Source organism: Pimephales promelas, chromosome 16 (assembly GCF_988280905.1).
Source record: "Pimephales promelas chromosome 16, fPimPro1.hap1.1, whole genome shotgun sequence".
Lineage (NCBI taxonomy): Eukaryota > Metazoa > Chordata > Actinopteri > Cypriniformes > Leuciscidae > Pimephales > Pimephales promelas.
In genome coordinates, this window is record NC_142784.1 from 15,530,536 (window position 1) to 15,546,453 (window position 15,918).

The window sequence follows — 15,918 nt, forward strand, 5'->3', positions numbered from 1 at the left end:
CCCTAGTGACAGAAAGGGGACAGAGTGGCTCGCATTCTCTCAACAATTTTACATACAAACTTGCAAAAACCTCCCATATACTTCTTCTGGTATAAATTTAGTTGATTGTAATTTCTGCACCATAACCCGAAATGGCAGCCCGTTCTCATCCCAAGGCATCATCTAACTGACGCTTTTGACCATGCTTCAACGTCCAACCCTTTAGATGACGCTATCCTAGTGGTCTAACCCTAACCTTACCCCAGACCTAAACCTACCTGTATCATCTAACTGATGCTAAAGGTAAAGCATCAGTCAGATGATGCCCTAGGAGGGTCATCTAACTAAAGGGTGCCTAAAGCGTCGGATGTTGAAGCATGGTCAAACGTGTCAGTTAGGTGATGCCTTGGGATGAGAATGCGTTTTGAACGTTCACACTGATAACAATTTACAAAGACAAAGCACAAACCCAGAACTCAATCATTTTCAATAAAAGTTAGAACTTTAAAGCAACACGAGCAATAGTGATCATTGCAATGCAAAAGAGTTGAAATAAAAAACAAATGTAAGATCAAATAAAAAAGGTTGCAAATAAATTATTTGATATTGTTTTTTTTTTCTAAATAAAAGAAAGTTTATTATGGAAGCTTGTTTCCGTCACTTAATGAAAAATAAAAAATGGTAATTGCGACTTTTTATCTCACAATTCTGACTTTTTTTCTCAAAATTGCGAGATATAAAATCAGAATTGCGAGTTATAAAGTCAGAATTGCGTGTTATGAAGTCAGAATTGTGAGATATAGTCGCAATTGAGTGTTATGAAGTGAGAATTGTGTGATAAAGTCAGAATTGCGAGATATGAAGTCAGAATTGCGAGATATGAAGTCAGAATTGCGAGATATAAAGTCAGAATTGCGAGATGTAAACTCTCATTTGTGAGAAAAAAAGTCAGAAATGTGAGATAAAAAGTCGCACTTCTGTCTTTTTTTCTCACAATTGCGACTTTATTTCTCACAATTCTGACTTCATATCTCGCAATTGTGAGATAAAAAATCGCATTTATTTATTTATTTTTTATTCAGTGGTGAAAACAAGCTTCCATAGTTTATAATTTTATAAAGGGGGGCCTTTATAAAAAAAAGTGTGTGAAGTTAAAGAGACAGTGTTTCAGATTTTTTTTTAGTTAGTAATGATATTTTAACTAAACAAAAAATATGTTTGGAAAAATAGTAGGCCTATTGATATTGTTTTGAAAATGATTAGGTCTCAATTTTTATGATTGGTGCCGATGCCCCCTGCTTGCAGATGGCATGAAAATCATTATGTCTATGGAAAGTCCCCATAAAACCTGTGTGTGTGTGTGTGTGTGTGTGTGTTATAAGTGAATCTGATGACTGTGACATGGCAAAATAGGGCACTGTGTTCCCGAGGACAGCAGGTGCGTGCTGTACCTTCCTCTCACAGCACATTTCTCTCTCTCTCTCTCTCTCTCTCTCTCTCTCTCTCTCTCTCTCGCGCAGAAACCTTCTCATGATGTTTTTCCCATCAGAGCTCCATCTCTTATCTAGTATTACACCGCTGATTTAATATAGATGTTTATCTGTTTGTGTGTGTACGATAATGCACTTATATTGATTTCCCTCTAAATTAGAGGTGAAATAGTCTCGCCAATGAGATATGCATCACAGATATACGCCTATAGGGACGCCAGATGCCACATGTCATTAAGTTTAATACGATGCTGTTTAAAGAACACTGGTTATGATTTATTAAGGTTTCACATGTATGTCACTAGCTCTGTCTCAGTGCTATATAGGACATACATGTTCCCATGACACTAGGTCAGCATAACACTCACTAACATACACATGCATGCCATCACACATGCTCACGCTCACAGGGATCTAATGGAGGAAGAAATAGGAATATATTTAGAATTAATTAGTTTAAAAAAGGTACTACTACTACATTTCCATGTTTTTGGATGTGCATCAAATAATATACATTTTTTGTAAGAGGAATCAGATGGAGAAAAAATAAGATATAATCAGATGTACTGAATGTAGATGGTACTGTATGTACCGTTATACCGTGTTTTTTTGGATGGTAAGTCCATAGTATACTTTGAGGTACAGTGTGGTATTAAAGCATTACTATGATATATATCAAAGTACCATGGTTTTACCATCTATTATTGTGCCATGATGGTATCACCATAGTTTGAGTAGAAAAAAGAAAGACAAATGGAGAGAGAATTATCTATAATAGCCTACTGTTTTTTGGACATAGTTATGCTATGCTAATGTCGGTATTGAAGTTCCTTGTATGTACAAAATCCATATGAATATGGTATTCAATCAGTACTGTGGTATTTATCAAATCATGGCAAAACCATGGTGTTTTTTGTATTAGGAATCATATGGAGAGTATATAAAAAGAGGTATATAATCAGATATACATAGAGTACCATGTATAACCATTTTTTTTTCGTATACATATGGTTATACCTTGTTTTTGTTTTACATCTATATATATATATATATATATATATATATACTGTATATATATATATATATACATACATATATATATCATACTGATCAAAGTACCCCGGTTTTATCATCTAATGCCTTCATTGTACCATGGTATCATCACAGTAAAAGTAGAAAAAGGAGAGATAGATGGAGAGAGAATTTTCTATAGCATGAATTTGGAAATTAAACAGGAAGTAGAAAAGAGGGCGGGTCTGTGAGAAAGGGAATACATAAACAAGTGAGATAAAAGACAGGATAGTCATGAGAAAAACAAGAAATGGTGCCAAATGGGGGTGGGAAATGAAGGCAAGAGAGTAAAGGAGGGATGAGAGATGGAGGGAGTGTAGTGTGGGAGCTCAGGGGAAAGAGAGAGAGGGGGGGGGGGGGGGGTGAGATGTTGAGCTTTAGGCTCCTCTGGAGGAATTATCTGTGTTCCCCGTTGGTGTGGTGGAAATACCACAGAGCCTAAAGCTAATGCGTCTTTCTGTATACATCATTACTCGGATATCAAGACATTATGATCCTATATAAATTTAAATGCATTCTGAAAGCAGAGAAGAGAACAAATGTATTGGGAAAAAAGCGGTTATCATCATATTCATCAGCATATTAGAATGATTTCTGAAGGATCATGTGACTGAAGATTGGAGTAAATGTATTTTATTTACATATTTTGATCCAATAAATGCAGCCTTGGTGAGAATAAGAAACTTGCTCTTTCTGACTGTAAACTTTTGAACAATAGTGTATATGAGTAAACGATGCTTGAGATTGAATACACTAAAAAGGATGATGTGCTGCTGTACACAGTACACTGAGGATGGCTGCGTTTCAAATTTCACTGCAAAGAGCCGGCTGATTTTTTTAGGGTTAATGTACTCTAAATGAGGTTTCTGAACATTGTAAAATGAGGTCAAGTGCTCGAGTGGGGTTAGGTATGTTGTAATGTGTGCTTCTGCTTTGAATTTGAAAGAAAAGCACTTCGAAAGCTCGGCTCTCTGAGTGAGATCAGTAACGATCAATCTAAGGGTTAAGGGAAGGGTAATGTGTGTGGAAATGCGTGTGTGTGGAATAGTAAAGTCCGTTTGTTCACTGTATAATACAAAACAGCCTAGAACAGCACATTAGGGTGTGTGTGAATATTTGGTCTGCATAAGCTTACAATAGAACTACACCATAGAACATCATATCACTACGTCTTTGTGTGTGTGTGTTGTGTATGCGCATGTCTCCTGCTTTCGACCTTGTAGTCGTGAACTTGTTTATAAAAGGCATCATCTGTGTTTTGGTTGATTCTGTCTGAAGCTGTCGCCGCCGGTAAAACTCTTAGGCCCGGACTGTTGCCCATGGCAACGGTTGCCCCTGTTCATATGACACTGCAGCCAGCGAGCAACCAATGAGAGTGTTTTGCTGGCTCAGGGTGACCAGTCAGAGGAGGAGGAAGAGTTGATGTCACTTGTTCTTAGAAAGATACTTGAGTGTATTTACAGGTGACTGTGATGTTAAGAGCCATTTTCTGTTATGTAAAAAGACGACACTGACTCATTGACTCATCACAGTGTACAAGTGTGCATCAAGCCCTTCTCAAAGCAAGCCAGTCCTCTCGACAGCCACCTTGGTAATGCTATTTACTGCCGGAACTGTCATAGACACTAAGGGGAGCACTTATAACCAAATATTCAGAAAAAAAAAAACTTTTATATAAACTGTTATTGAAGTCCACTGTGAAGTACATCAAAACAGTGAAAATATTACTATTTAAATTAATTGTTTTCTAAAATATAATTTATTCCTGTGATGGCAGAGCTGAATTTTTCTTCAGCCACCACTTTGATTAATAGAAGCTTCAAAAGATCAGCATTTAAACTATATATTTTTAAACCATATTATAAAATATGTACCACCTTTCCTGTCTATCTCTACTGTGTGATGTGGGCTGCAGAGAGGAAGAGGGTTTGGTGTGTGTGTTGTGGAGCTCTGTATGTGTAATGATCCATGAGAAAAAGGCATGCATGAAAGAGACGCAGAACAGAGGGGATTTGCATATAATAGTGAAGTGATGAGAAAGAATAAAGATGCAATTTTGTTCAGTTTTGTAATGCATGTTTTTTTGTTAAGAGTAGTAATATTTCACAGTAAAATACATATTAAAATAGAAAACAATGATTTTAAATTGTAACATTCACACAATAATATTTCGCAATTTTCCTGTGATGTGTATATGGATGATGTGCTTATATTATAAAAGTATTAAGCAGCATAGCATTTTTTTTTACTTTGAAAATATGATAAATGATTCTTGAGTGACAAATCAGCATATTAGAATGATTTCTGAATGAGGAATAATTGTCATCACAGGAATAATCACAACTTTAATTAAAATATATTAAAATAGAAAAAAGGTTATTTTAAATCATGATAATATTTCACAAAATAAAACTTTTAAATGTAATTTTACATTGTCATACTTCACAGTATTACTGTTATGTTTATATGGTCGATGAGCTTATATGATGTTTAAAGGAGTAGTTCACTTTTATAAAAACTTTTGTTGATAATTTACCCACCCCCATGTCATCCAAGATGTCCATGTCTTTCTTTCTTCAGTCGAAAAGAAATTAAGGTTTTTGATGAAAACATTCCAGGATTTTCTCCATATAATTGACTTCAATGGGAACCAAACGGTTCAAGGTCCAAATGACAGTTTCAGCGCATTCCTGACTCTCCTGACTTGTTCATCAAAATGAACGAATATTTTCCCGAGTCAACTCGTTCATTTCGATCGTTGAATGAACCAAATGACACAAAAAAGATTCGTTTATTTTGATAAATGAGTTTGAACAGGAGAGTCACGAACACGCGTCACAGAACAGAGCAAGGCGAGCATTTGAGCTTATAAAACTTAATCTTTGTTTTTTTTTTTGAATGAGTGATCATTTCACTTGATAAGACCCTTATTCATCATCTGGAATCGTTTAAAGCCCTTTGAACAGTTTGCAGTTTGCACTGAAACTGTCTTTTGGACCTGTCTTTGGTTCCCATTGAAGTCCATTATATGGAGAAAAATCCTGGAACGTTTTCATCAAAAACCTTCATTTCTTTTCGACTGAAGAAAGAAAGACATGGACATCTTGGATGACATGGGGGTGAGTAAATTATCAGCAAAAGTTTTTTTTTTTTTTTAAAGTCAACTACTCCTTTAATTGAGAGGGAAAGAGATTGAGAGAACAGGGCAGGAAAGTGATCAAAAAAAAAAAAAAAGGTTCCAAAAGGATCTTTTTTTAGCATACTTGCATTGCATTATGAATTGTATTCGGACACATTTCCAAACGCGAAATCAAGCTAGCATACATTAGCTAGTAGAAATATATTTTAAAGTATGTCATTGAGCCTCCGTCTTGACTTTAATCGCTTATTTTACGTTAAAATATATGCATTATGACCAAAGAACCGTCAATATTTCCAAGCAATAGGTGTTTTTGTTAATCATGTCGACATTTGGTTGTAAATGGGTCTCCCACACTACTTGATTACACCCATCATTTCTCCCCTCGGCTTTTAAATTTTCGGGAAGGAAAAACAATTCCACTCCCCCATCCAAACTTTTAGGATACTGGGTATCAGATTTGCACAATCCATACGCACAATACTTCAGCATGTTTCCCTCGCTTGAAATCTTGCCAGACCTCCCGCGCCTAGCTACGGTTGCTAAGACGTGGCTTAGCGAAGGGTCAATTCCAAGAAAGTGCAGATGGGAGTGGAAAGTTCTGCGCGTGAATGACTTATGGAGAGTCAAATAATAGACTTATGGGACTGTAAATAATGGCACAAAAACCAGTAAATTGATGATCGCAAACCTTAGCAAATCCCCTTTCATGATTCATTTAAATACACTCCTCCCATAAATTTTGCATCTGAAAGGCTCCAACAAATCCATATGCGATAAGGTCAGCCCCAAAAACAACCCTGTCCACTCCCTTTCAGCGCTAAGTTTTCACTGCGTGTCTTTAGTAAACCCTGACAGCCAAAAGAGGGTTTGCACTGGTAAATCTGGCCCTACTATAGTATTAACATATTACAAGTACACAAATATTTACCATCACATTTGTCTGTTTCCTTCCCGCTCTTCCCCGTGCTGAGCCCAGTGTTGACGGTCTCAGAGGAAGTGCTGAGTTTGGTGTTGGGATCTCGTCTGGGTTTGGGCGGGGGCTGTTTTCGTGAGGTTGGACTCCCCTCCTCCTCTCCCCCTCCCACCGAGTGCAGAGACTGTGAGCGTACGGTGAAGCCCAGGCCGCAGGGAGGAGGAACGCGGTCCTGAGGGGCCGGCATCGTCATGAAGCCCATGCGAAAGTGTTTGCCTGCGTATCCCCCTCCTTCTGTCGCACGGGCCACATCCTCACCAATCCTGAAGGCAGATTGAATTCATTTTAGCTTTTCACATAGTATTACATTTGTATCCGCCCATCTATGAACTGTTGATCCCATATACTTGCTAAACCAGATGGATTTCAGCATCCATCAGACCAACGTTCCAGAATAGAGAACTTGTTTTCGTTTCACCAGTACAGATGTTATTCTGTACTAATCCAACGTTCATTAATGTGAATGAATACAGCACTCAAGCAAACATGAACATAGTATGGGTCAGAGCATTGGTGTTGAGGTTTAGGACCTGAAAAATCCTCATGCAAATGAAATTGAGAATGTAGGACATGTGTTGTGGCCTAAACCCTGAAATGAACTTGTATTACTATGCTATACTATACTACACTACACTCTACTACACTAAACTACTGTAAAAAATATTGTTGGTTTAACTTAAAAAATTAAGTTATTTTAAGTTGATTGAAATGGAAAAAGTGAGTTAATACAATGAAGGAGATTGATTTAATCATCAGAAACTCAAAATAATAAATTATCTGAACTAAATAAATTATTTAAGTTGATTTGACAAAAGAAAAAATGTGATAACAAATCTTGGAAATATTTTTTTTTTTCAGTGAAAAAAATATATGTATGTATATTGTATGTTGTAAAAATGTCTAATATATACTACAGTATAGCAGTATAATATATACTATACTATACTATAGTATATATATACTATACTATTATATGCAATATACATACATTTTTACAACACCGTTCAAAGGTTTGGGGTAAGTTCTTTAAAATATACCTTAAATTGATCAAAAGTGACAAACACATTTATGATGTTACAAAAGATTTCTATTTTTAAAAACATTTTGTTCTTTTGAACATTTCATCAAAGAATCCTGAAATATTAAGTGGCATATCTATTTTCAGCATCAAATCATCACATTAGAGTGATTTCTGAAGGATCATGTGACACTGAAGACTAATGTAATGATGCTGAAAATACAGCTTTTTGCCATATTAAAATAGAAAACAGATATTTTAAATCGTAATAATATTTCACAATATTATTGACTTACTGTATTTTTAATGAAATAAATGCAATCCTAAATGTAAGAATGTTACTGAGGAAAGGCGAATTCACTTCGTCCATCTTTCTGTTCCCTCATAACTTCATGAATCTATCTTGCCTAAAAGTAATTTCTGCATAATCCAATTCAAAGCAATTTGGCTGGATTTTAAGATGATTTTTGCGCCGAATATCTCATAAAAATTTAGTTACTTTCATCTGTCTGTTCATGAGTAAGTGTGTGTGTGTGAGAGAGAGAGAGAGAGAGAGAGAGAGAGAGCGAGAGAGAGAGAGAAACGGGGGCAGTCAGTTCAAATGCTGTCTCTCAAATTTTCTCTCTCTCTCTGAGGAAAACTAATCATACTAAAGGGCAGACAGGATTTACTCACGTTCTCTTTAAGTAACCATTCACTCACTCTCACACACACACACTGCGAGTGTGTATTCAGAGGGGAGTGTGTGGTGCTGTGGTGGCTCATAAAGAATGATTGAGAGTCTGTCTGCCAACTTCACTGCACCAGCGTCCCTCATCTTTCCACATCCTCTCTCCTTCTCTATTTCCATCCTTTCATACATGTGTTGTCATCCGTCTTGTCTTTCTTGTACAGTCTGCAATTTTTCCCTCCCTCTCAGTTGTCGCACTTCTCACAGTCTTGAGTGGCCAGTCATTTGAGTCATGCCTTTTTCCGCACATCTCTTTTCACATTACATTAAAATGCTGATTATGCCGATTAATGTGATGAAACAATTAACATTGCAATGTCATGACAAAAACAAAAACACAAATTGAGGCTTCAGTTGAAAGACTAAATGCCTTTTACTAAACATTTTGATTTCAATAATGCTAAAATAAATGTGTCATGGTTTCCACAAAAATATTAAGCAGCACAACTATTTGCAACATTGATAATAATAATAATATCAACAATAAATGTTTCTTGAGCAGAAAATTAACATGGTCAGCACTGGATTTTATGGAATGGTCAGCACTGGATTTTGGTCAGCACTGGATTTTAAGTGTGCTTTAGAAAAAAATGTGCCTTGCCTAATGATTTCTGAAGGATCATTTGACACTGAAGACTGGACTAATGATGCTGAAAATGCAACTTTAACGTCACAGGAATAAATTGTATTTGACAGATATATTCAAATTAGGGATGGACAACGATTAATCGCGATTAATCGCATCCAAAATAAAAGTTTGTGTTTACGTAATATATGTGTGTGTGGTGTGTATAATTATTTTCTATATATAAATACACACACATGCATGTATATATTTAAGAAATATTTACATGTATATACTTTATATATATTCATACATAATTAATATTATGTATAAATATAAATATTTGATATATTAAGAACACATTTTTCTTAAATATATACATGCATGTGTTAGTATTTGTATAAACAAAATAATTATACACATCACACACACACATATATCATGTAAACACAAACTTATATTTTGGATGCGATTAATCGTTGCCCATTCCTAATTCAAATTGATGGTTATTTTAATATTTCACACATTACTGTCTAAATTAAAAGTACCAATCCAAAACTTTTGAACAGTGGTGTACACTATTATGCTTTTTTGTATAACAGAAAGAGACTAAACCACATAAGACTGACATGACACCTTCAGAACCATGACATATGCCTTGAATATGAAGTAGGGTTTATGCATGTTTGACAACTGTCATTAAGTGTCTTTCGCTCAATAGTGACATTTTGAATGCAAATATGACATTGTTTAAGATGTCTTCGTTATGACATCTTGACATAAACCATAACATCATAACCCGTCAGTGTCTTTGTCATGACATCTTGACATTAAATTAAGTTAAACTGTCATGTGGTTGGCTTTGACATTGGCTGTCATGAGGCATTATAACCGTATAACCATTACAACTACAGTGGTACTAATTGAATTTGTCATTAAAAAGTTATAAAGGCTTCATGACAGGCAATGTTAAAACCAACCACCGTTTAGAGTTTAATGTAATGTTAACCAAAAAACTAGATGGTTTCTCAAGTTTGATCATTAATCTGCCATGTCATGTTTATGACAGGTTGTGTTGTCTTAGTAATGTTGTTGTCATGATGACAAAGACACTGACAGGTTATGTATTGCTTTATGTCAAGGTGTCATAACAAAGACATCTCAAACAATGTCATATTTGCATTAAAAATGTCATAACTGAGCGAATGACACTTAATGACAGTTGTCACAAACATGCATAAAAACTTCATATGTCATGATTATAAAGGTGTCATGATAGTCTTATGCACACCCCTTCAAGTAAAGTGTTACCAAAACAAGTAGGTTGTCCTTCAAACCGCCCTGTCTTAAAAGCTTACACATTCCTCTTTTATCCTCAGAAAAATATGCTGCATCATTTCAGTAGGCTAGCTCTCACTGATGGATGATCGCATTACCACACTACTATTCCTGCTGACAACACCAGCTTAGACCAGCATGAACTCCTACAGTATGTTGGCCCAGGCTGGTTTATAATGGCTAGTTCGGTGCTTGTCTGTGTGCTGTGTGTGAGGTTTCGCCTATAGGTTGTGTGGAGCAAATGTCCCCCACAATGTAGTAAAACCAGAAATCCCTTAAATTATGGGAAGCAGCTAATGGAAAATATCTTAAAGGGTTAGTTCACCCAAAAATGAAAATTAAGTCATTAATTACTCACCCCCATGCTGTACCAACCCCGTAAGACCTTCGTTCGTCTTCGGAACACAAATGAAGATATTTTTGATTAAATTTGAGAGCTGTATAACTACCACATTGGCTCCTAAAGGACTGCCTCTTGACGGCCCAGAAAGTCAATGAAGAAAATGTTTAAATATCCCAGGTGACTACCGTGGCTCAACTATATGTTTATCAAGCGACGCGAATACTTTTTGTGCGAAAAAACAAACAAAAATAACGAGTTTATTCGACTATTTCTTTTCTTCCTTGTAGGCTAGAACGAGAATTCCTTAGATTTCCACGACGCATGCGCGAGATTTGCGATCTGCTCACACCAGCCTTCACTACTTCAGATCGCAATTCTCGCGCATGCGTCGTGGAAATCTATAAGGAAGTCTCGTTCTGGCCTACAAGGAAGAAAAGAAATAGTCGAATAAACTCGTTATTTTTGTTTGTTTTTTCGCACAAAAAGTATTCGCGTCGCTTGATAAACATATAGTTGAGCCACGGTAGTCACTTGGGATATTTAAACATTTTCTTCATTGACTTTTTGGGCCGTCAAGAGGCAGTCCCTTAGGAGCCAATGTGGTAGTTATACATCTCTCAAATTTAATCAAAAATATCTTCATTTGTGTTCCGAAGACGAACGAAGGTCTTACAGGGTTGGTACAGCATGGGGGTGAGTAATTAATGACTTAATTTTCATTTTTGGGTGAACTAACCCTTTAAGGGGATACTCCCCCAAAAATGAAAATTCTGTCATCGTTTATTCACCCTCAAGTTGTTGCAAACCTCTATTCTGCTGAACACAAAGGAAGATATTTTGATCTATCGTTCTTCAAAATATCTTCCTTTGTGTTCAGCAGAAGAAAGAAACTCGTACAGGTTTGCAACAACTAGAGGGTGAGTAAATGATGACAGAATTTTCATTTTTGGGGGGAGTGTCCCTTTAATAAACATAATAAATACTGTCTTAATGAAAATGCTGAAAGGTTTGTGTGAGGGATTAAAGGTAGAGGGTTAGGGGATATAAAATATCACTCACTCAGTATAATTCAATAGATGGATTTATATGGAACGTCACTTCCATGACAGAATATCCGACGTGTGTGTGTGTGTGTGTGTGTGTGTGTGTGTGTGAAGGGTTAAAGGTCATGAGAATAGCAGTTAAGCTTGGATTTCTAAAGCTAATGGATTTAATGGAAAGTGTTAGCAGAGACTAGTTTGCATGTAAACGTAGATACAGGGGATGCATTGATTTTTGCATGCGACAATGAACACAAAATATGATGAAAATGTGTGAAATATATTAACAGTATAGACGGTTTTATCTTTCTGTTTCAAACAAAGAATAGTCTCAATGGACGCAGAGAGAAGCAGGTATGCCTGAAGCCGCTCTGTGTGTGTGTGTGCCGTACTGTGTTATATTTGTCTGTATTGATCAGAGCTCAGTAAATAAACTTTGCCTGTCCAGCGGTTCATACCCATCAGCCCTGCTCTAGTACATCAACCTCTCATCCTTGTCTCCAATCTTTATCCTGCTATATGTTTTCCTTGCATGCTTTGAGTCATTTTTAAATATTTGTGTCAGCCTCTCTCTTTCTTTTCCACCCCCTTCACCTTTTTTGTCTCGTCTTTTCATCCAGAGACAGCTCTCTAAAGTAATATGACTGTTATCCTCTCTCATCCCTCTACCAGGGTAATGCATCAGAGTGACCTTTTCTTGACCTTTACTGATATGTCAATGCCCATGTTACTGATCTGAGGATGTCTGTAGATTGTTTCCTCAAAGACTAGCATTTTACCATTTGTTTTGTTGTTGATGTTTACGTCAGGTCGCAGGGACACTGTTTATGACAGCGTAGACGATACCATTGACTGCGGTTTGCATTAGACACTAAACTGCTTTCAGGGCTTCTGGCTGCTGCTATGGCAACCATGTCAAAACTATTTCCAGGGAATTTATTGAACATGAATTGCCATTAATATCTGGAAAGCTGTGTTAGACAGTTCACCCACTCCCTCTACAATATAGTAAAGATGCAAACACACACACACTACTACTACTATGATGATTCTAACAACTGTTAGGAAATGCCCGGGTTATTATTTATCCCAAAATAAAATATAAGGACGACTTACTTGAGCTGGACGTTTCTTAGTGATATGCTACTCAATTTGTCGTAAATTATGAGATGTTACAACTGTAATTCCTCACCAGAGCAGAAAACATTGTCTTCTCGACATGTACACAACACAATGCTATAGTGATTTAGGGCAGGTCAAAATAGCCGTTGTTTGAGGGCAGCCAATAAAGACCATTGGCTATTACTAGTAGAAGACTAGGCTAGTAGTCCCAAGCACCAGCGTCACTGGATCTAACCCAGGGTGGACAAGAGTAACCTCTGGTGTTATGGATCCAAAACTGAGGTCAGTGCGAGCGGCGAGTAGGTCTAGTCCAGTGGTCCCAAGTTCAAGTCTGGTGGTCCCAGAAGTCATCCCATTATCCACAGTGCATCAGGTAGACAACCGCTTGTGAATGCTCTTCCTGCCATGTAATGCCCATGGAGGCCACGGACTGCCCCATGTCATGGCTAGAAGGATTTGCCCAATTCTTGTTCCACCAGCACCGCTCTGATGGTTTCCATCTCCACTGGCCTCACCATGACCACCTGATCTTCCATGTTTTGGTCCTTCACCCCATCTTCCAGACATGGGCCTGGCCCTCCATTCCTCCCCCTGGACCTCATCTGCTCCGCCACCCTCTGGACTTTTTGTGTTTTGTTTGGCTGTCTGAGGCATCCCTTAGTTTTGGTTTTGTTGATGTTTTCTTGTCATGTCATGTGATTCTCTTGTTCCTCAAGTGATCATGTCATGTGCTGCCCTTAATTGGTTTATCTGTTATGTTTTGAATGGTTTTTCCAGTTGTGTCATTGGCTTATTATTCATTGCTTTTAGGTGTGTCTTAAGTCATTAGTCGATGTTCAGTCACCTAAAGGATTATTAGGAAGACCTGTTCAATTTCTCGTTAATGCAATTATCTAATCAACCAATCACATGGCAGTTGCTTCAATGCATTTAGGGGTGTGGTCCTGGTCAAGACAATCTCCTGAACTCCAAACTGAATGCCAGAATGGGAAAGAAAGGCGATTTAAGCAATTTTGAGCGTGGCATGGTTGTTGGTGCCAGACGGACCGGTATGAGCATTTCACAATCTGCTCAGTTACTGGGATTTTCACGCACAACCATTTCTAGGGTTTACAAAGAATGGCGTGAAAAGGGAAAAACATCCAGTATGCGGCAGTCCTGTGGGCGAAAATGCCTTATTGATGCTAGAGGTCAGAGGAGAATGGGCCGACTGATTCAAGCTGATAGAAGAGCAACTTTGACTGAAATAACCACTCGTTACAACCGAGGTATGCAGCAAAGCATTTGTGAAGCCACAACACGCACAACCTTGAGGCGGATGGGCTACAACAGTAGAAGACCCCACCGGGTACCACTCATCTCCACTACAAAAAGGAAAAAGAGGCTACAATTTGCAAGAGCTCATCAAAATTGGACAGTTGAAGACTGGAAAAATGTTGCCTGGTCTGATGAGTCTCGATTTCTGTTGAGATATTCAGATGGTAGAGTCAGAATTTGGCGTAAACAGAATGAGAACATGGATCCATCATGCCTTGTTACCACTGTGCAGGCTGGTGGTGGAGGTGTAATGGTGTGGGGGATGTTTTCTTGGCATACTTTAGGCTCCTTAGTATCAATTGGGCATCGTTTAAATGCCACGGCCTACCTGAGCATTGTTTCTGACCATGTCCATCCCTTTATGGGCACCATGTACCCATCCTCTGATGGCTACTTCCAGCAGGATAATGCACCATGTCACAAAGCTCAAATCATTTCAAATTGGTTTTTTTGAACATGACAATGAGTTCACTGTACTAAATTGGCCCCCACAGTCACCTGATCTCAACCCAATAGAGCATCTTTGGGATGTGGTGGAACTGGAGTTTTTTTGCTCTGGATGTGCATCCCACAAATCTCCATCAACTGCAAGATGCTATCCTATCAACATGGGCCAACATTTCTAAAGAATGCGTTCAGCACCTTGTTGAATCAATGCACGTAGAATTAAGGCAGTTCTGAAGGTGAAAGGGGTCAAACACAGTATTAGTATAGTGTTGATCCTTTAGTTGAGTGTGTATATATAAATATATAGCCCTCATATTCCCATTGTCTAGCTTTGTTTCTGTATCTTCTTTTTTTGTGAACATATTTGTTCAAGTTTAGTTCATGGTTTAAGTCAAGTCTTTGTTTATTTTGCATTTGTTTTGATCAGATTTATTTAACAAAACTTGAACATTGGGTTCAGTTCAACTCGCCTTTATTATTATTTTTATTTTTTATTATTAGAGTTTACAAAATGAACATTTTCATTACTGTAATGATTTAAAAATGTATAATGTTATGAAAATAAAGTGACATTGGGAAAAAGCTTAATTATACTAAAATACACTTAATTTCTTTTTTAATGTATAATCATTTCTTATTTTCAGGGCGAAATTTAACCTGGACATTTCTTTGTGAGATTCACCAACCTGTTTTAACACCACAACAAAGAAAGTTTGCCTGTCTTAATTGAAGTATGGTATATAAAAACTCACAATACATAGACATTGTTTGCTTATAGAGAAACATTCTTAGGTGTGTCTATAGAATATTTGTGTATTTAAATTCATATTAATTTCCCAATCCAATCATATTCAAATTCATTTTAAGCCACATCAACATGCACACTCTCATATAAGAGAGTGAGATGAGTTATAACAGGATTTATGGTATTATGTAGGTCCCTTAAGGTCATCAGATTCAGATATTCCATTGTGCGTCATGAATGGGTTTCTCTATGTGTGTGATAACAGTTGAGTGACACATACAAACCTGCTTTTTGTTGTGTGTTTCAAGCGAGCATGTGCATGTGTCCTCAGGGGCCGGCAGTCTAAATTTAGAGACGAGAGGGAGACGAGGACCAAGCCCACTGTTGCCATAGAAACTCACCCCTCTGTCTCCATGGTGACAGACCCTGTTTTTTCCCTCTCCAGTCAAAGGAGGTGTGACTTTAGGCCCTCCCACTTTCAGTGTTTATATGTGTGTGTTCTGATCCTCTTTAATGAGTTATATTAATGAAATTGCATCTGCATTCTGTAATCCTGATTGTTTAATCTCACTAAAACATTCCAAGAGAGAGACAAACC

The 15,918-nt window shown here is 37.3% G+C and overlaps 1 protein-coding gene across 1 annotated transcript in view; it reads right to left on the reverse strand.

Moving 5' to 3' along the window:
- Positions 1-15,918, reverse strand: part of nyap2a (neuronal tyrosine-phosphorylated phosphoinositide-3-kinase adaptor 2a) — a 35,512-nt gene that overhangs the window by 17,076 nt on the left and 2,518 nt on the right. The window contains exon 2 of the mRNA XM_089121066.1: positions 6,611-6,918. Coding sequence (XP_088977192.1) covers positions 6,611-6,918 — 308 coding nt within the window. The remainder of the gene's footprint in view (positions 1-6,610; positions 6,919-15,918) is intronic.